We start from the raw sequence: 27,854 nt of genomic DNA on the forward strand, positions 1-27,854 counted from the left end.
GATATGAACTTGGCCTGTCATCTCTTTATGCAATGTATTGTTGGAAGGTCTTGAGTCTCTACAGGAAGCTAATTATGTCCCCTCAATCTGATCTACCTATTGATAATTTTGCTACGTGTATACTTAACTCTGAACATACGTTCCCTTGTAAGTTCCGTCTCCTTGCAAATTATATAATGGATGAGGCAGGGATATCAGCAGAAACTCTCAAATTTAACCCTGTGAAAGCCAAAAATAAATTGTGGCATATTGACTGGATTTGGACTTTGAACAAATGTAAAATGCATAATAGCTATAAGGAAATTGATTACATAGGGAAGAAATTCCGTACAACAGAAACATACTTATTAAAATGTCCTTCCTTTCGTCACCGCCAGACATATCTAAGATATCATTTAGATCTAGTAAAAACAAAGCAAATTTTACAACAACGTGGTCAAATTAAAAATGATGAGAACTGCTGTCATTTCTGCCTTATCCCAACGTGCAAGGAGACCCTACAACATCTGCTCACTGAATGTCCTAGCCTTCTATCTAAATGAAGTTTGCTATTTAAGGTTCATTTTGATTATTTGACTAATCTCACTTCAAAAGATCTATGGAATAGACTCTTCCATTCGCACTCCATGGCAATTCAGATAGCTATAGCCAAATGTATTATTCAGTTACAAATAGAGCCTTGGCCCTATTGAAATTTGCTTTTTGGATAGTGCTGATTCCATTTAATAGGCTATATGAGTGAGACCTTGTTATAATATGCATTATCAAATTCATGACTTTCTTTTACCTGTTGATTTCTTTTATCCGTCAATTTAGTATTTGCCTTTTAAATTTTGAAATAAGTTGCCTGTTGGTAAGAGTCTTGTATTTGAATTTGTACTTTTTGTTGTTTTCTTTGCTTTTATTCTTTACTTTTTCCCTCTTTTTCCTAAGTGTTTTAAATGTTCTAATTTATTCTAATTGAAAGTTGTTTGACAACTAAATCAATAAAAAAAAATAAGATAGTTTGCACTGGGTCTGTGGATTTTAAAGAGAATAATAAAGTCAATGCAACTTTACATGTTCTGGGAGACAGTAGTCAGTCGCAGAAAATGGAGTCTGAGTTGGGAAGTCTAAAAGACAACCCTGTGTCACTGCACTGAAGGTGCTGTGCAACACACAGTAAAAAGATGATGCCTGTGGAGTAGGTGAGGCTCCACAGTCTATGAACAGAAGAATGTTAAAACATACACAGCAAAACACATGTAAGAGTGGGAAAAAAAGGCTCACACTCTTACCAGGTGGAAAAAATAATTCCTAGAAATCCAGCAAAGCTGCCGAGGCACTCAGTAGGTAAGGGAAATTAGCCATTCTGGAGAATTCTCCCTAACACTAATTTACGAGAGTTTTGAGCAATGTTAAACATGGAATAAATAGGTAACAATTGAAAACCTACCACACACTTGTGTTAGTAGAAAGAATATATATAGAAACGCACAAGGCATACAAATTAGAGGCAGATACAGGGAAACTAAAGTAAGAAAGAAAGAAACAACAGCACCAGAAATGACAATAACATTACAGTTAATTATCGTGTACACAACTTAGTTGTGTGTTTGAGGTGTGCTTATTGCCACATGTATGTGCACTATGAGCTCAGATTAAACTGTAAGGAAAGTACTTTTAGAACATATAAAATGGTTAATAAGTAGATATATGGCACCATTTACATTTTGGAAATTCTCATTGTCAGTAAAAACAAAAAACTAGCCTGATCATGTCAGTAAATAAAAACAAGTGATCCAGATGTGTGATGTCATCAGTGATGTCATCAATGACATTTATGATGTCATCTTTCATGTCCTGTGTGTTAGTATTAGCAGTGTACTGTGGTGGCGCGTGTTATGGTTGCTTAGCTTACCATAATTGGGGAATTTCTGAGGTTTTTCAGTTTTACTTGTAACCATTACATCCGTTTAATTATCTTTTTTCATTGAATTTCATAGGTTTTTATTAGTGCAACCTAACCATAACGTCCCTTTAACAACATTTTTTCAGTGAATTTCATAGATTTTTATTAGTGCAACTTAACCATAACCACCCATCAACAATTTTTTTTCTGTGAATGTCATAGGTTTTTACCGGTGCACCCTTAATTTCCTACAATTTACTAATATCATACTTACCAATATAGCAACATTTTCTGTCCAATTTACAAAGTTTCACCTTAAAACTATGCCATTCCCGACCTTCTAGCATCATTTTAAACACTTCTATACACTTTTTGCAACTTTTTCCACGGTTTTTGTGTTCGCCGATGTTCGCGAACATCTGACATCATCGCAGACTTTCTGGACAGTGTCACATGAACACGCGTGCGTGCAGCATGATGACGTATTCGCGAACAAGTCCGCACTTCGCAAACGGGTCCATGCTACGTGAACAGTTTGAGACTGCATTTTCTGCTGATCTGGGAACTTTCAAGCTCAAAATGTACCCTTGCACAGCTCCTAAACCTTTTCTTACTCATTATCCATTAACAATCTAGCACAGAGCATAATCTTGGAAGAATATTAGCAAAACTGCTATTTATCTTAAAAATCGCATCAGCTGGGAGCGTTGTTGCGCTTGGTTAATATGGCCACCTGAATTTGGAGGTCTGTGCTGGGGAAGATCCTTTCACTCATTTCTGCCTTGTTCGTGCCGCGTTTGTCCTCCAGACTTCACGGGCTGATTTCGCCCAGTCCAACACAGATCCTAGCGATCTGGCAGCTCCCGGAGTGAGAAGGATGTGGAGAAAACCTTGCCGCCAGACCCCTTCACAGCATCCCGTGCCACACTTCCACAGTGGGCGAACCTCTTCACACTCAAGAGCCGGTGATTCGGGGGAGGGGCAGCCACTCCTCGGAGCAGCGAGCCCATTCTTGGGCTCATCATACGCTACTGCAATGGTGGCTGGTGCTCCCTTGACCCCCTGCAGTTCTACTTCTGTTTGTGCACTCCTCGTGGACCTCTCTTCCCCACTGCCGTCCACCGAAGCCCTGGTGTGACCTGCTACTTCGGAGCTGCGCTATTGATTCCCCCGGAGAGTGTACTCTGCGTTGAGGTCCTCCTCTGCTCTACACTAGCGACTGCCAGGAGACCTGCTGCCCTAGTGGTGCGACACTTCAACTGACTCCGCTGCTGCCCTGTGGACCGGACGGCGGTCCAATCGATCTACAGTGGGGCAGCACGAGAGAGGAGACGCCTCCCCTCCACCAAACCTTCAGGTGCAGAGCCCCCTGCCCGCAGCAGCGCGCTGTGCTGGTGCACCAATTACTCTGGACCCACAGAGGTGCTGCTACCATTTGTGATACGTGGTGGGAGGGACACAATTGCTGTGCTGTGGGGCTTGAGGCACTAACCCTCGCCTGGCTGCGCACCACTTGAACAACCCATTCGGTGCCTCAACGCTATCCTCTTGGACTCCCCTGTCAATCCACAGATTGCAGTTTCCCCCTAAGTTGACGCTCACAGCTGGCGTATTGACACCCCTCCCCTGGGACATAGTGGACTGGATACAGTGTCACTCAACTTGTTTACACTGTGGGGGACACAGAATATCATTGTTGGCCGGGAGAGGCACGCTGCCCTGTCCCCCCTTGCACACTATCCTTTTGCGCACTGCCTCCCAGCCCTGCAACTACCTGAGGTGTGTGTGTGTGACTGTCCACAGGGTGGCAGGATGGCCCAAGCTTGTCCTACAGGAGGGAACCTTGTGTACCCTGTTCCTACATTACAGCGGATGCTGGTTGGACCTCACTAGCACTGCGTATCACCCCTACGGTCAAGATAGGGCATCGGATTATCCCTCTGACCGCTTCAGCCTGGATGGGCCTGTGACCCACGTGTCCCACGTGTGTGGCCCGACTGCTACCATCCTGGTTGTGCCTCTCCCGGAGCCCAGCGACTGCAACATCGTGCTGATCAACCCATTGGAAAGGAATAGTCTCTGAGTGCCATCACCATCTGAGTAGCTCACGCCCCACGTTCTCCTCCCTCTGCTGCCAGCCTCTACACCATTGAGGAGTATAATTTCTACCCGCGGCGGGTGTGCAGCCTGTCGCCTCATCGCCAGCCACTGCCTACGTCTGGCTGTCTGGTAGCTTATCTGGACTACCTCCATAAATGCATTTTACCCTTTTGTACGTGGGAGGCCACAGTCCGTTCAGCTAGAGACTGGGGGGTCACTTCAACCACAATTTAAGGATTGATCGACTCAGGTCACCTGGCCCTAGTCTGGGAGCCAGGGTAGACACCCAGACCAAATCCTCATTGCCTCTATCTCTTGGGATGTTGGGCACGAGACTGTTAGTTTTCCCCCTGAGTTGCTGGTCACCTGTTTAATCAGCTTCTCCATATACCAAGCCACGACCAACGTTCCCCTGTATCAGTCCGGCCTGGCCTCGCAGCACTAGGAGACGCATGACCTTGCATCTGCCGCTCAATCAATGCGACAACTTGAAAATTACTGCCTCACATTTCGGCTCGCTGATTGCGCCCTTTGGCCTGTTCCCCCTCTCCCGATCCTGTGAGGGCCGCACAACTTAGCTTCTATGTGGTCGGTGTGACCATGACCAAAGGAGCCAACAGGAAGCAAAGCTCCATAAACATGTTTGCAAAAGCTGCGCCAAAACCAAATGAACCCCTACCGAAATCGGAAGCACACACATCAGTAACCCCCGAGGCTACCGAGTCACAGAAGATGATGGAATACATGTGGGAGGGATTCACCGCTCTGGGAATGTTTTATAGTTGGAAAAATGCTTGACATGTGGCTGGGAATTCGAGTTCCTGAATCCTCTCATACTAGTCAAGTTGGATCGAGGCCTTGGCACTTCTGGCCTGGCCCTGGTGAACCATGCCCCAGCTGGGGCACTTGCTCATTGTTGCGGATTTATTGTCCCAATCGTTGATAACAGTGTAAGGTGTATGAGCTGGAATATTAGGGGGCTGGGTAATCACATTAAAATGTGGAAAATGCAGCTGTATATTGAACGGCATAAGGTTAAATGACTTTTTTTGCAAGAAACACATGCTCTCTTTAGTGGATGTGAGGGGTTTGCGAGATCATGAGGCTCCCAACACTATTCTACAAAGAATCGGGGAGTCATGACTTTAATCCATAAAAGCCTCAAATTCTAACATAAAGTGACTCATATAGATCCCCTTGGTCGTTGTGTGTTATTATTTTGGTCCCTGATGAGCAGGGAGGTTGTGTTACAGAACATATATGGTCCCAACATAGATGACCCGGACTTCTATGTACATCTCACTTCTTTCTATCTGGATTCCCTCTTATTCCTATCCTCTGGGCTGGGGACTTTAACACTATCTTCGATACTAAGCTCGATAAATCAGGCTTCAAACCTCTCCAACTTTCCAAGGCAGCCTGGACCATAGTAGATTATGCAGGCCCAGATAGATATCTCTGATGCATGGTTCACCCCGACTCCATTACATTCTCCTTTTACTCCTCGGTCCACGATTCCCACTCACGTATAGACAGATGGCTTATCTCAGATATCATCACCCAGATGTCTATCCTTCCCAGAACATTTTTGTACCACTCCCCTGTGACTCTTTCCCTGAACTTGAGTGCAGACGATCTGGGGCTTCCCTCGTGGAGATTGAAACGACATTCTTTACAAGATGTCGTCTTTGAGATTGAACTGGGAACCAGCATTGACGACTTCTTTACACTAAATACTGGTTCTGTGAAAACACAAGCCACTCTCTGGGAGACATTCAAAGTCTATATCAGGGGCAAAGCACAGAGGCAAGGCGGCAAGGACCGTAAAGGACCACTTTGCCACAGACGTCTGCTCTGCTGTTCCTGTATCCCCCTCAAGCATTTTTCCTTTGGGCCAGTTTTGGACCAGTTTTGCTGCCCGTTACAAGATTCATTACTTTGGCCAAGCCCCCTTTTTGGCGTGGTGCATAAATTTGGAACGTGCGTGCACCAGTGCGCGCGCACCGAGGTAAAGACTGGAAAGGACCACTTTGCCACAGACGTCTGCTCTGCTGTTCCTGTATCCCCCTCGAGCGTTTTTCCTTTGGACCAGTTTTGCTGCCCGTTACAAGGTGAACCTTGAACGAGGACCTACCATGTTAACATATATATATTGGTCTTAAAGAGAGACACTAATTACGTACACCATACACCGAGGCAAGGACCTGAAAGGACCACGTGCTTGTGAGCCCTCCCAGTTCCTTTTTCCTTTTCCCTTTTTGCCTCACGTGTCAAATTACTAACGCATTGCTGAAGTGCTGGGGACCAGTCGCTTGTGTGGTGACTGATTAAAGAAACTGATCTTACTTGAATAATTGCATGTAAGTGTGCTTAGTCTTATGGGCTCGTCTTGCTTAGTAACGGTTGTCGCAGGCACCTCTATGTTGCAGCGTTTATATTCCTTGAAGTCTGATATGCCTGTAGACTTGCTTCCACCACAAAGAAGGGGTGGGGTGGGTCCTAAAGGAGGCAGCGCAACACGAGTGTCTCGCAAAGTCATAACATTGACAGCTGTGACCCGCTGCTCTTCACTCACCCCAACCCGCGATATTCGCACATTTTTTCCTGATACTTTTCCGTTAGCACCAACATCAAGCATACCCATGTGTAGTGCGAACCAACAATTAGCTGTGCAACTGGGAAATTCTGCTCAGATGGCACAGCCTCCTGCTACACACAATTCCAAAACAAATCCTGGAAAAGACCCTGTTGTTTTGGATGAAACAATGTTAGGAAACACATGGTTGCCTTCACGTTTACTACCAGCAGACACGCCTGTACCCGGCGTAGTTGATGAAAGCCCGGGTTATTCCAGATATTTCACTACATGCCGGTGATTATGACATTTCCAACAATTCCGATGTCTGCACTGCATCCACGCCAAGTATACACTGCTCGACATCGCCAGGGTCACCTGCCATTTCTTTTGTGCACCCTACTCCTCGAAGACCTACGGCTCCCCAGCAAGAGCCACACGGGATGACACCTGTTCCCCCCACTATGTTGGAAATCACCTTGGCAACGGTGCACATGACCATCACCAGTTTCTTTAAATTGTACGAAACATTAGAGACAAAACTAGCAAAACAAACAGAGCTAATGCAAGGAATCTCAGATTGGATTGCAATCGAACAAGCATCAAAAAATAAGAGAATCGCAGATAATGTCACACCGCATTCCAACAACGCTCCCACTGGTGCAGCAGACATCTGCATGCGTCCTGTGGAGGAAATCCCATCAGTCATACCATTTATTGCACAGGTAATAACACCTGTATTATCACAGGACGCCATACCTAATGTCGATGCAGATAACGAATCGAAGAAAAATAATTCTTGGACTAGCATCGAGCAAAACTCTCAGGAAAACATAATAGACACCAACCAGATACAGACTGCTGAAGGACATTTTGATATCTTCACCAAGAACAAAAACAATCAGTATAATAAACAAAAGTTATCCGTGAATTAAAGAAAGACAAGATTAGGGAGAAGAAAACAACAATCCTTGTCAATGACACGCATGAACTAGTTACATACAACACAAGCACAGGCACTTGCACTAGCTAAAGATGATCATGAAAATATGTGTGGTCGTGCCTCAACTTCACCTCACAGAAATCATACGTTAATACACCCTCCCTTAAACAATCTACTTGATGCACTAAAGGAAGGCGAACATTGTGCGAGTAAAGAGTGTCTAGTACCTTCCTTGGCGACGAAAGTCAATCAACCACAAACTTCTAAAGAAAATATGCCTGCTGTTATTCCCTTGAAGGAAAATAAACAAACTGCTGGCCTAACCGACGATTTGCTACTCGATCAACGTAGGCTAGACATAAGAACTGAAGTTGCAGCCTACTTACAGTGCTTGAAAGTAAAGGGGAGTAATCTTTCAAACCTGTTGTTAAAAGAGCCAGCTAGAATTTCCCCCCATGCCAATGATCAAAATTGTAGGCTGAATGAAGCCCAATCTGATCAACGATTAGAATCTCAACGTGAAGCACTTGACGCTCACATGAACAATCAACAAAGAGGTGGGATTGCTTTAACGACTCACAACAGCACATCAGCACAGGTGCAAATCTGATGAAACCAAAAGAAGCTGAGAACCAACCTCTAGTTGATGAGATTAATGAGTCAGAACCTAATACAATACACACATCATCAAACAAACAATGTCCAGAGTTTAATTGTCTCTTTCCTGGTGAGAGACAGGTTGGTCTCACCTTTGCTCCCACTGAAGGAATGATACAACATCACTTAACACAAACCTCAAGAGATGTACTACAAGAACAGGCACGAATTGAACAGTCAATAAAATTGTGTTTAGATGTCTATTTTTGGAAGATTGAGCCCAGAAATGGCCCTGAAGTTTTCCATCAGAATAATACCATGGGACCGGTGAATGACTGCGCACCTCGAAGAAACCAAAATGGTCAGGATGAGTGGCTCAACTTGGTACCCACAAAGGAGGGTAGTGCATACGTCACGAGTCATAACAACCAGCACCCGCGAAACAAATCGAGGAATAACTCAACCAAAGTGAACAACAAAGAACCAACGGTCGCGGTGATTGAAAAGAGATACTCATTGATCATGAAATGTCGTGCAGCAGCATACTCAATGTTAGATCTGTGCAGAACAAGTGTTTTGAATATATTCGGAGATATTCCTGAATTAGAAGACATATCGACGGCAGATATCGATCAAATAGAATTTCTGAACGACGAAGATCTTTCAATCATACGATTATGCTACCATCGAGAGTTGTGCTAAATGCACTATGGAAAGCAAAGATGGAGCTATTTAGACTAGGTTTCATTATTGCACAAGACCTGCATGCCAAAGGACAAGTAGAACCACAACCGAATCAGCACCCTAAATACATGCCGCAGATCTATCAGAAATCTGTGCATGAAATTGCGACGAACCGGAGAGCACAACAATCAATCACTTGCTCACAGACCATCTCCCTTGCCTCGTGGAATACTCGTGGACACAACCACCTGCAGATTGAGAAAGGTAATTGTCTGGCTGATTATGATATCATAGCCCTACAAGAAACTTGGCTGAGGAACACTCCTCTCTGGAATAATCATGAGATTTCCTTGTCACCAGCAGTTAAAGCGACAAAGGGCAGACCTACTTCGGGATTACTAGTAGCAGTAAAACAAAGTAGTGTGTTTACCATCATGCCATGGGCTGCACCGAATGCGTTCCTTCAGCTGGTCAGGATTAATTTGCAACATTCAACCTTTGGACTAATCAACATGTACAGGAACCCTGCTGGCATCACAGATGACGCATTCTATGAAGCACTGACCTCATTCATGGACTTAATATTGGCCTCCACAGACATCTCGGCCACCATTATAGCAGGGGACATCAACCTTAACTGCATTTCGAATAAGAACAAGACCCTCTTCGAACAAGTAAGCAGGTGGTTCCAGTTCATGGTTGATAGGAACCTCAGAGTGACCAATGGCTCCCTTCCAGGAGATGTGCCACCAATAAACACCTGGCATCCTGGAGACTCTGGCAACATCATTGATTACATCTATATTGATGAGAACTTATTCAATATAGCAACTGAGTTTATGATCATAGAACAAACAAACAGCGATCATCACTTGCTTGCGTTAACTTGGCCCTGGTCCTTAAAGCCATCTGCTAAATCTCCAAGAAGAATAAGGCAAAGTGTGATGGTTAACAATGTGAAGACAAGATTCAGGTGGTCTGACAAGAACTGATATATGCTCGGAAAAGATCTGGACACGCAAGAAAAGAGTAACATCTCATATGCAAGCATGATGAACAAATATAGGACAGTCTTAAGGAAAAATGATCAACACGCCTTCTCTCATAAACATCAATTTAATCAAGACGTGAAGATCGTAAATCAGAACTGAGAAGAGAAAAGAGAGCAATCAAGTTACTCCAACTTGAACTCCAATTTCAAGCCATGAGAAGAGCTAAAACCAAGTTCAGAAATCGGATGCGTGGCAGAGCTGCACTCATGTTCCAGGCTGATAGTGAATGCATGCTGCAGACCATAGAGAATAAAAGCACTGCAGAAATATGGTTGCTACTAAATAATGCACACTATGACAAACAAAATCATAGCCAGATAAATGGGGTGATGGAATGGCAATGGATACTCGATTTTTCTGAACGCTATAGTGAAACAAGCACCTCAGTCATAAACTATCATTTTCCTGAAGCAGCTAGATGGGACCTAAACTTTTTGCAAACTGACATAGAAGAGCTGATAAAATGTTCAAGTGGATTGAGAGCGGCAGGACCAGATGGTCTAAATAATGTGATGTTTAAAGCGAATCCAACGGCTTGTGCCGCAATACTTGACAACATTTTTAGAGCCATTGTTTGTAACAGAAGCATACCAGACTCCTGGCGCACCTCTATTGTTGTACCCATCTCCAAAAAGGGTGATCGATCTAAACCCAGCAATTATAGACCAATTGCATTGCTCGATGCATCCGGCAAGATTTTCACCAGAATTGTGCTGCAAGATTTCAATTCTTGGACCAAATTTCATCAAAGGCGAGATCCGAATCAAACAGGGTTTGTAACGGGTATGGGCACCGCCATCAACTTAGCATGCATAAGTGCTATCAAGAGCCAAGCCCAAGCCACTAAACAGCCAATTTATTTGGCTTTTGTCGATTTCAACGCTGCCTTTGACTCGGTCTCTAGGCCATTGCTGATGGCCAAACTATCGTCAGCAAACTGTCCGGATACACTCAAGGACATCATCTTTGCACTTCATTCCAACACCTCCATACAGATTAGACTTAATACAGAAGGACTACTCTCCCCAGCAATTAAAACTGCGTAAGGACTGAAACAGGGGTGCATTTTGGTGTCAGCGTTGTTCAGCTTCTTTATCTATGACATCAAAGAAGCTTTTGTAAATCAAACAACAGATGCCCGAAATTGGATGGTAGGTGCAGATGACATAGTCCTCTGTTCCAAAAGTCTGGTAGGCTTACAAACTCTACTAACTCTTCTCACACAGTATATTCAGGTCAATCAATTAAGTATACATTTGGGAAAAACTGAAATTGTCATGTATGCTCCAAAAAGGACGACTCGATGTAGTAAGCTAATAGGTTTATCTTGGCATTACTATTGACAATCAAAGTCATCTAGAACGATTGCAACAAAAATTACAAATAGCAATATCCCAAACTAAAATTATAATGAGAAACTACTGCAAATTCTCAATCATGCCAGCGTGGACCTACTATACCCAAAAATGCACCCTGTGTTGTTATACGTAATGGAAGCGTTGGAATTAATTGATGATTGTACCTTTGATAAATTGGAAGCATTATTCTGGAGACAGATCTTACATCTACCCCAAGGGGTTCCAGTAGCATGGATCCGCTATGAATTAAGCTTAATTTCACTAACTGCTCAATATCATTGGCGCTTATGCGCTTTATTCAGGAAATGCCTTTTGTGTAATGACACTACTACTGTTTTGAAGACATTGTCATCTTACCTGTTATTTTCTAGTAATGTATTTGCTAAGAAATGGCTGCGTAGTATTTATCATATGCTTGCAAATACAGATGTATCAATTGATCTTCTAGTCAAAAACCTGATGAAGGCCAAACTTCAAATCTTTACCATCAATTGGATTCACACTAGAGAGTTTTGTTTGACCTATAAACATGTTGATGCAATTGCATGATTGACAAAAAGTACAAAACTATGACACCTTATTTAGTAAGAAGTCCATCTCTGACTGTTCGATCAGCAATTATGCGTCTAAGAGTTAATCTATGGCCAACAAAGGAAGCATTAGCTGACAGACGCATAATTAAGAAATTAGACAACATCTGTTGTTTCTGTAATTTGCCAGGAAAGCAAGAAACTATTAAACATCTTATCATGGATTGCTCTCAGCTAGTATCATTGAGGAAAACACACTTTGCAAATGTATACTCTTTTCTTGCAGATGTAAATCAAGAGTTAAGATGGAAAATAATTTTTTCGGCACGTTTAGTGAGAATCAGAATTGCAACTGCAAATTTCCTGAATGCCCTGAATCTATAACTTTGTTTTGATCTTGTATTAATTTTGAATTGCAACTGCATATTTCCTGAATGCCCTATATCTATAACTTTATATTGATTTTGTATTAATTTTGTATTTCTTTCTTCTTGGACTATGAGTATTTACAAGTGTGTTTTAATATGTAATGATGAAAAATGAATTCTTTTCAAAATTGTTTATATCAAATATAAGATTGTAAAAGTTAATTAATTAACTAAAACAATTAAAAAAATTAAAAAATATATATATATATATCAGGGGCATCGCAATCTCTAAGGAGTCGGGGATACTTAGGGTTATCCGGAGGGACATAGCCGAGAGTGACGCTTGGCTTGCCCTCCTTGAAGCCCAATATGCCTCTTCTCAATCACCCGTCACTCTAACCGATATTGACACGGAACTAGATGCATTACGAGATAGAAATATGCTTGGACAGCCTCCCGCTCTCTGTCCTTTCCCCAGAGACTAGGAATGCCCTAGTCACCACAATCACACCCAAGGAGATCTCTAACGCCATAGACTCGCTAGCCTCTGGGAGGGCCCCCGGGTCTGACGGACTACCCATGGAATTTTATATACAATATAAGAACCGCCTGGTCCCCCACTTGTCAACTCTCTGGGAGGAGGCCTGCGGAACGGGTGTCCTCCCCCCTCTCTTCGTGAGGCAATCATTTCATTACTACTTAAACAAGTCAAGCCCTCCACGCAATGCAGATCATATCAGCCACTCTCTCTTATCAACTGTGATGTCAACATTTATGCGAAGGTGCTAGCCCTGCGGTTAGCTCCCTACATGTCAGACATCATTCACCCTGATCATTCGGGCTTCATCCCGGGATGCTCCACTTCCTTCAATCTGCGCTGTATATTCATCATACTTGCCCGGATAGACCCAGACAGACAGGCAGTGGCAGCTACCCTTGATATGCAGAAAGCCTTTGATTCTGTGTCCTGGAGATATCTGTGGCAGGTTCTTGAAAAATGCAACTTTCGCTCCCACTTCAGATCCTGGGTTAAACTCCTCTACTCCTCTCCCGTTGCTAGGGTTCGCACGGCGGATGGGTGTTCAACCCCATTCCCAATAGCTAGGGGCATGAGACAGGGCCATTGAGCCCTTAGCAGACAGGATACGCCAATGACATGCACACAGAGGTATAAGGTTGTCCGGTCCACCTGAGATCATCTCCCACTACGCAGATGATGCTGACCTCTTCATCCGATCGTCGGAACGCAACCTAGACCCACTATTGAAAGACGTTGAATACTTTGGTGAGCTCTTGGGTCTCCAAGTTAGTTGCTCTAAATCTATACTATTTCCTTTGGCCTAGGCTACCGCCCCTGGCCCCCCTATACGTACTCGGTTTTGTGTGGGAGCAATCCGAGATTATCTATCTTGAAGTAGAGTTACACGTCAGCAAAGCTCCTTAAATGAAGTCAATTTTGCAAAGTACCTTGCCACGCTTGACCGTAAGTGTACGGGTTGGGCTAGACTACCAATCTCCTTGGCTGGTAAAACCACCATCCTTAAGATGGTGGTGCTGACCCAGCTCCTGTACAGATTTCTAAATGTCCCCCTATGGCCGGGACACAAGTTCTTTACGATACTTACCCGGACCATCAATGCTTTTCTGTGGCACTCTGTCGCAGTCCACTTAAAATTGGAAGCGCTAACCATCCCTAATTCAAGAGGCGGCTTTAGCACCCTAACTTTGATGGGTACTGGATAGCTGCTCAAGCCCACATTGCATCACATTGGTTCGTAACTACTAATCCTCCTCTCCACATTAAACTTGAACGGCTTGCGATAGATGGTAGAGATATCCGCTCCCTAACCCTCATCACCTCAAGTTTGCACCCCTTGACCCAGCTTGGTCCACGGCACTAGCCCTTCATAAGTTATGGAAACATGCCGGCACCTCGTGCCCCTTTCACAGTGACCTCCCCCTTTGGAACTTCTTTCCGGAATCTCCTCGAGTGGATACTGCAACAGCACGCCGTTGGGCGGACGCAGGCCTTGGTACTGCCTGAGATGTTTTTGATCAGGGCATCTTTATGGAATGGCGCATCCTACCGGAACCTCTACGTGGCAGGCCCTCCCACTGGCTACACTATGCAGGCCTACGCCGTTCTCTCAAGAATAGCTGCACAGACTTTCCTGCTATCCACCCAAATGACTCGATATTTTCAGAAATATTAAATACTGCGCCCTTCAGGGGGAAAGTCTCCAGATTGTACACCATCCTCCAGAGTAGGGTAACCTCCCCATTCACTAAGCTCAGGGACTCCTCGGGTAGAGACCTCGAGGTCGAGATGACAGACCAGCGTTGGGACCACATGTGTGCCTGCACCACGACATCTCATTTAACTCACGATTCAAACTGATACAGTTCAAGGTAATCCATAGATTCCACTACACCCCGATTAGACTACACTGCATGTCGAAACACCATCCACCCACGTGCCCTAGATGTATGCCAGATGATGCTAACTATATGCACATGGTCCTGCCCATGCCTCTCCCAGTTTTGGGAGGAAGTATGCACTACTGTTTCCAAAGTATTAGAGTGCACAATCACCCCTTCCCCAATGACATGGCTTTTTCACGAACACCCCCAGCTCGACAGGGACTCCAGGAAATTTGCCAGTCTATGTCTACTGCTGGCAACCCGCTGTATCGTTCTGCTTTGGCTTCGCCTGGCGTCCCCCACACGCACTCAGTGGCTCCATGCTTTAAATAGGGAGTTGTGTATACTTTTCTTGACTGATTTAACTTGCTTTTATAATAGTGATTTGTGTGTGAACATTAGAGTGTGTAAAATAAATATATATATTATTTTTGATACAAAGCTTTGGTCAGTGTTTCCTTGTTCCATAGTGCTGTAGTCCTAATGTGTAAACCCTGAATACTGCTCATCTCCCTCTTGAGATAAGTCTGACTGCTTGGCCACAGCTACCAACTAAATCTTTGTGGTACAGACTGATACCAAAGGGGATTTTCTTGCATATACCTGTAGTCTTAAACTTCTGTAGTGCTCCCTAAGGGAACTGCACACTATTCTGTCTAACAGCCACAGATGCGGGACTCCTGCTGGCTTGTTCTAAATGATATGATGTGATAAGTCATTTATAACCTGCATGTACACAAGTGTTTGTAGACATGAAAAGACAAGGAAGGCTAGACAGAAGGAGGACAAAACAAACTATCTTACTAGGCCTTGTGTCATTCAGATCGTACAAGTGTGAGGGGGAGGGAAGAGGAGTAGTGCCAGTGGTAGGGGGGTGCAGTGGCAAAATTGCAGTAAGTGCTCCCATGGTGGTGACTCAAGTAGGTGCAGGGAGGTAGGGAACTGCAGGGTTGCAGATGCAGTCCCTAAGTGGGTGGGAAGCCAGGAGGCAGTTGAAGGGCTACTGCTCGTGCAGGAGCCAGGTTCCCGTGAGGTTCAGTGGGTGGCCAGGTAACCAGTTAGCACAGCAGACAAATACATTCAAATGGGTGAGCAGAATTCTGCACTCCAACCACACCTCCTAGCCACCCACAGCAGGACTGTAATTATCAGTACTTCGCAGCAACTAGCAACGTTTCTGTGGCTTTGAAGGGAGGGTCTCTGTGACACCGTCCAAACCTCACACCCCCACATAACGATGGCAATAGCCGCAGATGCAGCTCTCCTGCTGACTTGTTCTTAATGTCAGCAGGACTTGCTCCAAACAATTCATTGTTGCCAAATTCAAATGGGTGAGCAGAAATCTGTAATCCAACAGCACCTGTTAGCCACCCACAGGAGGACTGTACTTAGCGGTACTTCATGTACTTAGCGGTACTTTCATACTACCCTTTGTGTGTTAGGCTTCTGGGATACAGTCTAGAGACGACAAATGGTCTGCTGCATGACAAGTGGTGTCAGGAGTGGGAATCAGAAGGCTTAAACTAGCTATCCAATGCAGGATGCCAATGCCTTGACCAAGGTGGGGGGAATCCTAATCCTATTTCTATTTTCCCCATAGGTCAAACCTCGTCATCAAACCCTGGATTTTGCTTTTTCTCCTTGAATTTTCTTTAAAGGAGGGACATTTCACACTGGAAACCATACCCGCCATACCCAAGGGTCGAAGGGGGGCCTGCAACGCCAGGAAGAGTGATTACACCCTAGCCCATTCAAATGGGCTGCAGAGGGCCATTCTGGGATCTGGCATCCTTACATTAACCAACCATTCTGTTCCCAGACTTTTTGCTCTTCTGAAAAGCAGGGAATGATGAGGCCTACATTTCTACGGGGTCTTAAATCATGATCTTCAGAAAACCCCATCACAGGCAGATGACTGCTATGATCAATTTTCAAGAACGCTGCTGCTCGTCAATAGGCCCTCATATACCCTTAATCCCCAGATTGCCAAATATTTTCCTCCACCAAAGTGGAGTTTCTGGGCTTTGAGGGACTGGTGATGGAGACTGCTTTAAGAGTGAAGGGGCTGTAACCATAGCGCCAGTAATGGACGTCAAATGCGCAGATGATCACCAGGGACAACTTACTTTCTTACTGTGGGACCTGATGGGAAGACCAATTCATAACTGGCCAGGTCACATGCTCGCCGAGCTGTATGTCGAGCCCAGGTACAAGCTGGAGATGCATGCTGGCAAAATCTTCCTTCAGGTAAAGCTTGACAGCTCACTGAAGGAGAAATTCAGTTTCAGTGAAAAGCAGGACATAGCGGTGAGACCCCACCCTAAGCCTCCAGTCAGGGTATGGGCTTGGGAAGTGACACCCTTAATATTGACTGACCAAGGAGAGGAGCCTGAGGAGCAGACGGTCCCCAATTGTCCCTCAGGCAAAGACACCATTGAGACTGACAAAATGGTGAGAGAACCCGATGAATTACGAAGTGTCAAGGCCACTGTCCACCCAGACTCTGAAGCGCCACAAAGTTAGGAACCAAGAGGATGTCAAAACAAGGATCCTCCTTCCTGGAAGAGAGCGGGAAGTACCTCATTGGTGGTTTCATTAACATTAGCCCAGATATCCAATGTCAAACCCATAGTTGCCATGGCAAAGCATGTGAGAAAAATAAATACCAAGAAACCACGACCATTGGAAAACTGGGGATACCAACATTGGAACACAAGCTTCCCGACCACTAAGAGAATTCCCAGGACCCAAAGGTTCAATTGGATTTTGGCAAAAGTCCTACTCTTGGCCCTCCAAAAACAGATGGCCGCCATGGAAAGGTAAAATGGACTACATTTTCAATTCCCGGTGGCCATTTTCTTTGACTTTTTTTTTGTTTGTGTTCCGAAATGCGGCAGCATTTAGGAACAGAAAAAAATGCCATTAGTACCCCAGTCTAACGGGCCGGGGTACTAATGGCAATAAGCACCTCGACGGCGGGCCAATACCGCCCTAGGTAATGCCCCCGGAGCCTCGTTAACAATGAGCCCCGGGGGCATTACCTGGGGCGGTATTGGCCCGTCGTCTTGTGGCTTATTGCCACATTAGCTCCCTAGAAGGAGACGCTGGCCAATCTGGAAGCTCAAAACACATGCTGAATTCTCTGGTATAAACCTGGGTGCTGCTGGCCTGTGCCTCCACTTCCCTTTCCCTCTCCACCTCACGCTTTGGAACCTGTATAGTTCAGGGTTTGTTAAACTTAAAAAAAAAAGAAAAAAGAAATCTTACCTAGCGGTGTGCACCGCACTAAATTTCTGGAGTCGGTTCCCTTGTTGATGACATCATCGTCATCAATGCAGAAAACACTTCGGAAACAGAGCGTCGCGCACCTCAAGGTATTTCTTTTTTTTAAAAACATTTTACACAACTTTAGCACCCGTTTATAAACTGCACGGGTGCTAATGGTGGTATAACTTTCGGGGGCAGGCCGAATGCGGTCAGTGATGGCAAGCCCTCTCAGGTCATATCGCCTTAAGAGGGAGTGATCCCTTGGCCCCTCTCCTGGTTGAACCCTAAACAATATGGAAGGAGACCAGGAAGACCTTACAGGACATCAGAATGTTGGTTTTCCGTGGAATGTGGGATCCCAGAAAGCCCACATCTAGACTCTCTTTAGCAGAAGCAAAAGGTTGTGGATACCCTTGAGCTTGCTACAGCAGAGAGGGTTGACATACACTTTCTGGAGCCAATAGAAATAAACCTCTGAGGAACTTTAAAGACAAGAAAAATAACCACATCGGCCCAAAGGCCTAACACTCACCAATGAGAGTGAGAAACACTAAGAACGATTTGGAGAAGGTCCATGAAAGATCTGTTATTAAAAAATTCAAGTTCTAAAACAAATAGCTGCTCCAATTAACACAGTATTGTCCATTGGTTTTCATTTTAAATGCATATAATTTGTATCCGGTCTCAGTCACTTGCCTTTTTTAAGAGTTCCTTTCTATGAGCCAACACTTTGGGTTAGAAAGCATTGATAATTTTGAACATGGGGATAGATTAATTGGTTTTAAATAAAATGTTGTAACTTCTACACCTAATGGGAAGTACATTCAATATCGGTTTAAAAAGAAAAGAAAAAATAGTGCTTCTCTTCGTCCCAGAAAGCTTGGCTCTGGTGCTCCCCTTGATCCCAGGTGTGTTGAGTAACAGGTTACAGCCCCTTCCCTTGAGCCAACCTGTGGGAAATGCTTGCAGTGGGTGACATGATTGATGCAGCAGCAGAATTAGAGGTTCTATTGGCCCTCTGCCGTGATACGTGGAAACGTAACCCGCACCTAGTTCAGGCACGCCGACTATCTTTGTCTCAACAGGTGTGCACAGGACTCCAGCCAGTGTCCCACACTCACACAGACTATACCTCCCTCTCTGCTAAAGCAGATCTTCCAGTTCCCTATGCCTATTGGCCATAGAGAAGTTCTCAAGCAGTCTGCTTCCGGTGGACCACTTCAAACAGGAAGCATTTGGGGATCCTTATGGTACTACATCCTTCTTAAAGAGGCCTATATGGAGTAAATAGAGTAAGTGAAGACTCATTGACAGCCCTCTACCATAGATGGTGGACTCGGGCCATCCTCCATGTACCTCCTGCTAGCCCAGCTTCACATGACGTGTGGTGGCACCCAGCCCCCTAGCCGCCCCCTCCCTTTATCCCAAGCACAGCCTAGTCAAGGACATGTGTTGGTGTATATAACTGGCATATATGACAATACCTGGCATAATGGCAGCACCTAGCATATGAGGATGCACTTCTCATATTGATTGCAATGTCTGGATGTAAGGCAGAACGTTGCTTATGAGAGTGCACCTTGCATAGGGGAGCAGCATTTGGCATATGAGGCTGTACATAGCATATGATAACAGTAACTGTGCATAAAAGAGTGCCCTTTGCAACATTGGGGCATCTGTAGTCAGCATCTAGTTTATTATGTCTATACTTACCTAGTGAGACTATACGATAGGATGACATAACATGGCCTGGGCATTCAGGGCTGTACAGAGCACATACTTATGAGGGTGGGTGTATGGGTGTGTGTATGTGAGTCTGTTTTTTTGTATGTGTGCACATGCAAGACTGTATTGGTAGATGTCTTCACTGGGGGTGTTCCTTTCAACTATCAGCTGCTAACTTGGCATAGCATTACAACACCCTAGTTAAGATATAGTTGATCATGAAAAAAACCTTGGTCAGCTTTTTCTGCTTTCTTCTTCAGTGATGTTACTGCATGTGGTGGCATCAACAGTGAAAGGCATTCAGCATAACTTCCTATGATGCCGTACAGACTCATGGGTCTTACAACGTCACTTCCAGTGATGTCATTGAGGTCCGTAGCGGGCATGATTTCTAATCTGCTCCATCTTAGACTTTAGTAAACTGACCAACGTTAAACCATAAAGACTAGAGGTCAAATAGCAGCAAGAGTCATACACATGTCGTGAGGCGGCTCGACAATTATTCTCCTTTTCAATGCGTTCTTTGAGCTTCCGTTTGGCTATAAAAGCTGAACAGCATTTACGCTCTGTCACTTTAAGCGGAAGGTGGACAGGTATAAGATTCTTTCAGTTTTACCTGTTGCTCCTTCTGGGCCCGCTTTACCATTACCTCCGAGAACTCCCTTTTCTCCTGAAAAACACAAGTGAAATATTTTACACACAATAATTTCACAGACTACGTTATAGAGACATATCAAAACATGTATGCACCCCTCTCATGAGAACAGCCACCACCAAATAACCTGTTTTAGTGTCTACAACCACGTTTAGCTGACTGCAGCTGACCTGAGGAGAAATATAGATTTCCATATATGCCTGGTCCTTCCTGCAAGTAGAGTCCATTTGCATGAGTCTGGTCCCACCCACAAGAACAGACAGAGAAAGCTATTTCTCCTCTGCTGCAGTTCAATAAAGTGCTTCTATATGATCCTCTCGCCTGGGAAAAAGTCGCCAGGGCAGTGATTTTTTGTCCTGCATCCCTAAGAACCTTGCGCAGCATATTTTAGGACTGGTATTATTTACTATTATAAACTCCAGACCTAGAATATTTGGGAACGTGCTTGATTTTCTTGGGAGTGCAAATTTGGGGAAAAGTCCACCCCTTGAAATATATTACTTTCTCATTGGATATCTATAAAACTTCATTATTGACCCTCTTAAGTGGGAACCCTCCCACAGAACATGTTATTTGACCGCATTCATTCTCGTTAGGGAAACTCGCAGAATTGGATGGCAAATTTTGTAACACAGGGGATTCAGCCTAAGCCTGTAAGGGTAATACTGGTATGAACCCTCTGCTCACCGTGCCTATAGAGCTGAAGCGCCCCAGTATTGACTCCTAATAAAGCAGGAGCCAGTCTCTGTGCTTGCTGGTGGTACTCCTGCTCAGAGGAGAGCTGCATGTGTTAGATCACTCCGCCTATGGTAAAATCTCCCATTGACATGTCACCTCTGTGAAAGAGCAGTGAGCTAGAATGTCATTGGCGACTCTCCTGAGTGGCCAACATCCTAGATAACTGGTTATTTGCCCATTTTTGTCCTCAGTAGAGATGCTGTCACATTCTTGGAATGTTATACAGACATGTTGTGGCGTCAGCCTTGGCGGCCCTATCCTGATAATTCAAGAACAAAGGTGTGCTAAAAAATGACAGTTTCTTCAACCTGCTTTCTACGGTGGTGCCTAGCTGCGGAGCTCCTTAACACACATGTTGACTGAACTGGAAAAATGTACTTTTCTCTAATAACGCTGTGATGATGTGTTAGGAACTACGTGATTTAGATTGTATGCATGATGTGAGGCAATGTTGCTTCAAAAAGAAGACAAAGGGCATTTTGAGTTTTAGGATTGGTTATTATATGATGTGTTTGTTATTCACTGTTGTTTTGTTTTATTGAATTTATTAATGGAATTTCTTCTGAATAAAACCTTAACCTAACCTGATTTTCAAGACCAGCCTTCACCAACATATGATGTCTGTCTATTATAAGCAGAGGTATGCCTCCAAATCGCCCACCCCTAGGAAGATCAAGTGTAGGGCAAGGACAAAATAAAAGGCAAACTGAACGAGATTTTAACGCTTCAAAGAAAACCATGCTACGTATGACTAAGCTGAAGTCCTCTGTCGCAGTCCTTGGTGTTGAAATACAAGTGGAAAATGGCAGAGTGCAGAGAGAGGACTGAAAACAGTGGGGGCAACTGCAAGTCTGAAATCAACATTGCTTAGGGAGAGACAAAAAGAAAAAATGCCAAACATGAAGGACCCCAACTCACACTAGAGTAGACAGGTGCAACTTTTGCCTCTCCAAATATTTTGGACTGCATATCCCATCATCCCTAGCCATCATAGTCAAAGTGGAGGGATTGTGGGAGTTGTAGTCAAAAACATCTGGAGGGGCAAAGGTTGCAGACCTCTGATCCATGATCAACTGCTAAGCATAACACCTGAGTGGAGCGAAAAGAGGACTCCTCCTCCAACCAGGCAATGTCCACATTTCTGGACACTCTCTTTTATGAATGTCTATGCCACATACTACTGATGAAACCTGCTGTTGAGGCGGTATTCAGAGTTGGAAAGAAAACTGATATCCAGGAAAAACAAAGGCACATGTTTGTGACATTCCTAAGACGTTCAATTGCAAACAAAAATATTCTACAGCAAGCCATTACATCTAAATATGACAGAGTGGTAACAGGCAGGCATTCTAGCAGCATTTCTCAAAAGAGGAGGCAAGCACAGGGAACAAGTTCAACGTGGCCAGGCGAATGCCAAAGGAAATGCACATTAAAACCACGCTGACCTTCCTGCCAACCTCCCCGTAAACCATGGAAATCTTCCCAATGTGGCTACATGTATTCACATCTGCTTATATGTTATGTTATGTTGATTTATACAACACACAGCTGCCAGTTGCATTGTCGCCAGGTGCTCACGTGGCTCTGTAAGACAATTGGGTAGGATTGGTTAGTGCGGGAGTGAGGAATAGGATTGAATTTGTGCTCATCTATTGATGCATGTAGAACCAGGTTGAACTGGCGCCTGTGTGTATGAGTTTTCTGGGTTTGTTTTGTTATGTGCACTGGGCTTGTTGTATATGTAAGGGTGGCGTCCAGTGTCTGAGTTGTTTGTAGTATGATTAGAAAGGGTGTGCAGCTTGCAAGTTTTTTGGTGGGTTGTTTAACTAGCCCTCTGGGCGTGAGTAGTACGTCAGAGGTCTGAGGATGTGGAGAAGAGAGAGAGGGTAGTTAGTTGGTTTCAGGTGATCTCTGGGTGTTGAGCAGTTTTATTTTTGGTTCTACATTTTGTTCTTTGGTCCTGGTGTATGGATTGCAGAGTTGCACATCTAAACTAAATCTAAACAAATAAATCAGTACAATTTGAGTGTGTCTAAATTCAAAAGGAGCAGACGTCAAATCAGTATGGGTTTAGTTTGGGTAAATTCAAAAGCAGCATTAACTAATTCAGTACAGTTAAAAAGGAATGCTAAATAACTGGGCACAATTTTAGTGTGGTTAAATTTAAAGCAGTGGGAAACCAAATGAGTACAGATTCGAGTGTGACAAGATTCAAAAGCAGCATTAACTAAATCTGTACCATTCTAGTGTGGCTAAATTCAAAAGCAGCGGGGATCAAGTTGGTACGGTTCTATTGTGGCTAAATTCAAAGCGCTGGTAACCAAGTTAGTACAATACTAGTGTGGTTAGCTTCAAAAGCAGCAGGCGCCAAATCAGTACAGTTGTAGAGTGGCTGAATCCAAAAGCAACGTTAACTAACTGAGCACAATTCTAGTGTGGCTAAATTCAAATGTAGCTGGAACCAAAATATAAACACTTCCCTCAATGATATAAATAAAAAATCCTTCCTCAGCCAAGACTTGTAGATTATGGTTCTGCAACCTACGGTTCTACAGATGTTTTTGACTACTACTCCCATGCTTTCTCACCAGTGAAAATTCTGGCTAGAACTGATGGGAATTATAGTCCAAAACATTTGGAGAGCCAAAGGTTGCAGATCCCCTGATCTTGGGGAAAGGACTCTGATATTAATAAATGTTCTTTTTTAACATGCTTAATACCAGGGACCAGTTTCTAAGCACGAGGCTAGGATTTGAACCTGTGTTGCTATGTGTTGTCTTGCTTCCAAGACAAATGCATTGCCTATGAGCTGTCCTCCCGGCCGCCCTGTTTTGTAATTGTTAGATGATAGATGAGTGGCTTTAGAGGGGTAGTATGAACTAAAGTCATTAGACATGTTAATTTACTATAGCTTCATGTTTTATATATTTTAGTGTAGTGTAGCTCAGCATTATGTTAGATGGGGGGACAATGAAAGGGAATGTGTTTTTGTTACTTTTCTCACTCTGCACCACATGTATAGGCTGCTGTACTGCAAGAATATGCTCATAGTTTCTTCTACTTTTTGCTGGACTGACTTCATTAAGTTTAGTGATAATGTTATGTTCTGTTATGTTGATTTTAACCGTGCACCACTACCATTTGCATGGTCTCCAGGCGCCCACATGGCTCTGTAAGAAAAGTGGGTGGGGGAGGTTAGTGATGGAAGAGGGATAGTATAGAGTTTGTGCTCTTAAGTTGATGCTTACAGAATCAGGAGAAACTGGTGTCTTTTGCATGTCAGCTTTCTGAGTGTGCTTTTTTTGTTTGTACTGGGCTTGTGGTACCTGGAGGGGTAACGTCCAGTGGCTGGTATGTTTGTTGTTTACAGCTCTTTGTTCTTGTGGTGGATGCTTAGATTGTGTGTTTTGTTTGTAGCATTGCTAGCCCTTTGGGCATGTGTGGCACATGGGAGGTTTGTGGTTAGTAGTGTGTGTTTTTTGTATTGTCTGTTCCAGGAGCTGTACTGTCCCATGATTGCTTTGGAGCCGGGATATGAGTTGTGGGTGCTGTCATTCTTATTTCCTTTGATATCGAGTTCCATAGTTTGGCTATCAAATGGGAGAGAGTAGTTCCTCCGGATTTCCTTTTGTGGTAGTGTTTTGTTTCGATGTGGACATAGTTGCTCGATCTTAGGTTTCTTCCTGGTTGGTAGCGGTTGATATTGGCTTGGAGAAGTTTGGCTGCTTCTCCGTGTAGTGATTTGTGAGCGATGCAGAGGGCTTTAAAGTTAATTCGTTTTTTTACTGGAAGCCAGTGTAGGCTTCTCAGGTCTGGTGTGATGTTGTTTCTTCTGTTTAGTCTCAGGAGTAGCTTTGCTGCAGTATTTTGGACACGTTGGAGTTTTTGTGAGGTGTTCTGGCTTTCCAAGGTAGACACTTTTTTCAAAATCTAGTCTCGATAAGACCAAGGAGATGATTGCGAGATTTCTGCGTGGGAACGTGAGGTAGGGTAGTATCCGTCCAATTAGTCACAGGAGGTCGAAGTATTTCTTTGCTATTGCATTGACTTGTGGTTCTAGTGGGAGTCCGTTGTGCACGAGTATGCCCAGGTTTTTTATCACAGCGTATGCATCTAGTTGTATTCCCATGCATGGTGGCCAGCTCAGGTGTGTGTGTGTTTGTTTTCCCTTATCCTCTGGGGGGGAGATTATTATTTCTGTTTTGTTCCGGTATAGTTTGAAATTGTTAATTGTCATCCAGATGTATATGCCCATGAGGAATATGTTGACAATATTGTTTGAGTCTTTGGTTGAGGGTATTTTGAAGATGAGTTGGGTATTGCCTGCGTAGCTTTAGGCATTCAGTCCATGGGTTTGAATGAGTTTCATTAGGGGGGATATGTAGATGTTGAACAGGAGTGGGGAGAGGCTAGATCCTTGCGGTACGCCACAGGTGATGTTTTTGTATTAGATGTAAATGGTGGTATGTTCTTTCCGTTCGGTTGGTGAGGAAAGATTTTAGCCATTGTAGACAGGAGTCTTTTATGCTGCATTCATCCGGTCTCTGGATTAGTGTTGTGTGTCTGATTGTGTCAAAGGCAGCTGATAAGTCTAGTTATTATTATGTATTTATTTGTTTGGTTTTATAAAAACTTTACAAAAGATTATATTAATGATTATTACACTTTAATACTGATATGTCTAGTAGTATAAGAGCTGATCGGGTGCTGTTGTCTGCGTTTATTTTTAAGTCATCCCATATTGATAGAAGTGTTGATTCCGTTACTCTCATGGGTCTAAAGCCGACATGGGAGTGGTTGATTGTTCCGTTGTTCTCTACATGGCTGAGTAGTGTTTTGCAGATGTGGTTCTCAAGTAGTTTCGCTAGGGAAGGTAGGTTCAATATAGGTCTGTAGTTGGTGGTCTTCTGCATTTCCCATTTCATTTTTTAGGAGGGACTTGATGTATGCCGATTTGAATGTTTTAGGTGCTATTCCTGTGTTTAGGGATAGGTTCATTAGTAGCCGGAAGTATGATGCTGGTTGACTGTGGTTGAGGATTTCTTTGAAGATGCCTGGTGGGCATAGGTCCCCGGGGGATACGGCAGGTTGGTATCTTTTATTTGTTTGTATAAAGGCCTCTACATTTATAGCCGCTTGCGTCAGTGGTCTGCTGAATTGCTTCTATTTTTGTTCTTAGGTGGTTTGTGATTTTGTCACATAGGGATTGTGATGGTACGATGCATTTGTTGCACGATGTTGGGCTTTTGATTTCCTTGATGATTTTGAATACTACTTTTTGTGGGTTTGTTGCAGATTGGATTATTGTGGTGTAGTATGCTTTAGTTGATTTTAGAACTGCTTATTTGTACAGTTGTTAAGGGAATTTGTGATTGGTTGTAATTTTTTCCCCATTGTTTTTCCAGTTTGCGTTTAGTTTTCTTGAGTTCCCTCAGTTCTTCTGTCAACCATCTTGCTGCCAAGCGGTGGCTTTGAAGAGTTTTGCAGGTGCTAATTATTCAAGGGCCTCTGTGGTCCAGCTGTCAAGTTTTTCTTCCACTGAGTCTGGAGTCATTCTGTTTAGCTGGGAGATGTTTGGTTAATTCCATTAGCTCTGTTAGGGTTTCCAGGTGAAGACTCTTCCATTTTCTTTTGTTAGTAGTATGAAGTATTGCGTTTCTGGGCATGATGCAGTTAGAGATTTTGGCGGTGAATGGGATGAAGTGGTGATTACGCCATATGATCGGTACTGTTGAGGTGGTGGTGGTCGAGAGCCCATCTTTGCGGAAAATTGCACCTCAGGTGTGTCCAGAACAGTGATTTGGGTCTGTTTTCTATTTGTTTGAAGTGGAGGGTTTCTAGTAGGGCGCTGAGGGATTTTGCTGTGGTTTGCTTTCTCTTTCAAACCAGATGTTGGAGTGTCCTAGAACAACTATGTTATCATGATAAGTGGAGAGGTTGGCGATGGCGTCAGTGAGCTTTGTTGCAAATTTGAGGTTGTAGGATGGTGGTCTGTAGATCAGGAGGAACAGTAGGTTGGCTTGGTCATTGAGTTTGATGTTGATTAGGAGTAATTTTCAGTCTTCGATATTGGTTGGAGGAGTGGGGTGACACAGATGTGGCCTTTGTGCACTCTTGCAATTCCACCTCCTCTTTGGTTTTCTCTGTAAGAATGTATTAGTCTGAAGTTGTCTGGTGTGGCTTTGTGGGTGACGGTTTTGTAATTGTCGGATAGCCATGTTTCTGCTAAGAAGAGTGTGTTGATGCCAAACTTTGCTTAGGTGGTCATACATTTCTGTTTTGTGTTTGCCCATAGATCTTACGTTTAATAGGCTGCAGTGCAGAGTGTATGTCTTTCCTTGTTTATCATTGCATATCCTTTCCTGTGTCTCGGTCGGGGTGGTGTTTGTCGGGTTTTCTTTTCCTACGGTTTTCTCCTGGATGAGGCTGTTACGTGTGGATTGTGTAGTTGGGGTCTCTGTCTCTACGTTAAGGAGTTTGATTAAAATGAGGGTTGGGTTTTCTTTTTTCTGGTTCATAGAAGTGGGTTGGTTGCTGGTACCTGTGGGCTTTTTTCCAGTCTTTGGTTATATAAGAAGGTTCGATGGTGAGAGATTCTAACTTAGCTCTGATTCCTGTTGGGGTCTTCCCGAAGAAGTCTTTAGAGTTGCTAGGTTCTGTGTGGTGTGGGGTTTGGGGTGCAGGATTGTTTGGGAGCTGCTTGTGGATTGTTTGTGGGTTGTTTGTTTTCCATTGAGGTAGGCTTGTAGGTGGGGAGTTAGTGGGAGATGGATTCTGTTTTTGTTTTTGTCTTGTTCCGTGTTCTTAGTACATTTATTCATGGCTAGTGGGGATTTTGATGTGTTGCAAATTCTCGAGGATTGTTCACGTTCCATGGGGGTGCGGTTTCCTTCCTATTTCTTTTTTCCATTATTGTTCCTTTGTCCTTCTTGTATCTTGTCATGTTTGTG

General features: G+C 43.9%; 1 protein-coding gene across 1 annotated transcript in view; it reads right to left on the bottom strand.

Annotated features, from left to right (window-relative positions):
- LOC138471868 (ficolin-1-like) overlaps window positions 1-27,854 on the bottom strand; it is a 507,702-nt gene that overhangs the window by 434,455 nt on the left and 45,393 nt on the right. The window contains exon 3 of the mRNA XM_069609727.1: window positions 20,128-20,181. Within this exon, the coding sequence (XP_069465828.1) occupies window positions 20,128-20,181 (54 nt within the window). The remainder of the gene's footprint in view (window positions 1-20,127; window positions 20,182-27,854) is intronic.

This window comes from Ambystoma mexicanum, chromosome 8 (assembly GCF_040938575.1).
Source record: "Ambystoma mexicanum isolate Mex_15411 chromosome 8, UKY_AmexF1_1, whole genome shotgun sequence".
Lineage (NCBI taxonomy): Eukaryota > Metazoa > Chordata > Amphibia > Caudata > Ambystomatidae > Ambystoma > Ambystoma mexicanum.